This window comes from Aplysia californica, unplaced genomic scaffold (genome assembly GCF_000002075.1).
Source record: "Aplysia californica isolate F4 #8 unplaced genomic scaffold, AplCal3.0 scaffold00246, whole genome shotgun sequence".
NCBI classification, from domain to species: domain Eukaryota; kingdom Metazoa; phylum Mollusca; class Gastropoda; order Aplysiida; family Aplysiidae; genus Aplysia; species Aplysia californica.
In genome coordinates this window covers 673,795-676,294 of record NW_004797516.1, presented here as the reverse complement: position 1 = coordinate 676,294, position 2,500 = coordinate 673,795, and the positions used below count along the sequence as shown (strand labels likewise).

At 41.0% G+C, this 2,500-nt stretch overlaps 1 protein-coding gene across 1 annotated transcript in view; it reads right to left on the bottom strand.

Annotated features, from left to right (window-relative positions):
• The window catches only part of LOC101862279, a gene marked incomplete in the record, with an annotated part of 27,053 nt that overhangs the window by 7,856 nt on the left and 16,697 nt on the right, over positions 1–2,500 (bottom strand). The window contains 2 exon segments of the mRNA XM_013083645.2: positions 354–471; positions 1,615–1,743. Coding sequence (XP_012939099.2) covers positions 354–471; positions 1,615–1,743 — 247 coding nt within the window.

Here is a 2,500-nt window from a genome sequence, read left to right as displayed (position 1 = left end):
CAAATCCAACGCCCATCTCTCATAGGAGCGTGCCAAAAGAACGGAAAGCCTTAAAAACTCCCCAAACAACCCAAGTTGAAAAAACTCCGTTAGAGATTCGAACCGGGGCCATAAAATGTCGTTCAAGAGAGCTACAATCAATGCCATTATACATTTCCCCTTTTCAAGAGTAGCTCTAATCTGCAGAGAAATATGAAACCGTCCTCCCGTATTAAGGTTTCATGATCTTCTTCCAAGCTGTTGTTCAATCTCCTAAAACATCGCCCATATGGAGCAGAATGCTAGTAAACCAATTTTGGCGAACTCTTGCGTCGACACAGAAGACAACAGGTTATGATTTAACTACACCATACCTGGACAGTAGCCCTGGCATCATTCGGATGACCGTCAGAAATAAGGACGATGACACCACCAGTCCGATTTCCGTTGTAAGCTCTCTGGGCGTTAATCATGCGTTCCTTCAGGGTGTCACTAAGAAAGCAGGGGGAAAATATTTACATTTATATTCAAAGCTTATATTTGAATCAAAACTAACACAATCATATTATACTAAGCTTCGCGTGAGATAAAAAATACAGAGCCTACTTTAAGTCATACAACATTTCGATATCATGAGAGGACACAAACATTCCAACATCCCCACTGAGACCAAAGCCAATGTCATCGACACAGCCCCCTCCTCCTCCATGTTTAACAAATCAGAATCAAAGCAATTTTTAAAATTGTCTCAATATTAGCTCGTATCCACGCTGCACAGTATGCTCTAAGTGCTTTACAACTATTATTTATTCCCCTAGCAGACACTAGAACACCCACAAACAATCTAGGCTTCCAGAGAAGCAAAGAATGCAAACTACAAATGACAGGCGCTCAAACACCGCCAAACTGACACGATATTTTGCTGTCTACTGCCCGGTTAAGGGGGAAGTGAGGAAAACTCGTGTTAAGTGCCTTTCCCAAGATCACAACGACGGGCCCCCAATGGGATTCGAATCCACGACAATACGTTTGGGAGTCCGAGAGCCTTTTGCCACTGGGCCAGCTACGTCGTATTGGAACAGATTAGAATACTGACTCTGGCAAGAGAACCGTTCTTTTATAAAAACGTAGGTGGTCTTTTACGCCTCCATTCACACAATTTGGATAATTTAGGAGGCAGGCTTCCGACCTTGTTTGTCTGGACCAACCTGGGCTGAGATGGACATATCTTTACAGAAATACCGGGAAACTTGTTAAAAATTTGCTCCTCATTCGGAAATCGACTGGGGTCCCCTGCGTGCAACAGCGCAGCACCTAACCACTACTTCAGAGCAGTCGTGATATGGCCAGAAACAAGATAACACCAGTCCATCTCTCCATCCAATGTTGACCAAAAGCCTGCTTTTTCACCCCATGACGCTCTCGAAAGGACAAAAAGAAGGATAGGGACAAGTCAGTACAATGTACAGAGTCCTGGGCGTTATTTCATAATTTCGGCTGTGTAGCCTAGTAGATCTACTTTTCCTTTTACTTCTTTTTTTTTTCTTTTTTTTTCTTGCGTCGAAAGTAAAAATAGTTCACAAAGCACTATATCATAATGCAATTTAAAAAGGATGCATAATATAGGTTGCTAACCCTGCGAGCTGAAGAGCTTTGGGCATGGAAGTCTTCTTTCTTGGCTGGACCAATCCATCAACTTCGGCGATCAGTTGTTCGATCTCATCCGGCGTTCTCGATTTCAGAGAAATCTGCTGAAGGTAGTCGCTGTCAGGGAAAATAAAACACACGAGTAAATGAATAAATAAATAAACAAATAGATAAAAGAATATACAAATACATAAATACACAAGTTACACTTTATTGATCCCCGTGGGGAGAACGTTTTGTTGCAATGGCGAACATACACACATAAATAGTTGATCAAACACACACATACATACAACGAATACACATATTACACTTAAAACAATTTTATAAACATGGCATTGCTTGTCGCCACTGTGGAGCCCCCCTGATTTTTTGAGGAAGGATAATCGTATCTTGCTCAAGGACACACCCCAGTGATCACCAAACTAAACCCCGTATCACCAACATTTTCTTGGCATTATTTTTGAGTCTCTTCTCACTACTCACTCGGCCACTGGAGCCCAAAGTGATGTTCTAAGACAAGACATGAAAGAGTTATAACAAGATATTATGCCAGGGTAAGAGTTGAGACAAGAGGAGGTCGGAATCAGGGGAAATAAATAAATATATTATATATTTTTGTACATGTATGTATACTGTCTAAGACGATCACCCATTGTCGAGGAGAAAAGTGATTTATCTTAGAAAGATGATTGTTTTATTCAGTGTCACTATAAATGTATTTAAAAAATAACCAATGGTGGGAATGGGAAGTGGCCGTTTATAAAAGCAGGAGGGTTGTCTTATACAGGAGGTTGTCCAAGCAGGTGATTATCTTATAAAGGAGGCCGTCAGAGCAGGTTCGACGGTCTAATATAATAATAATAATATAATG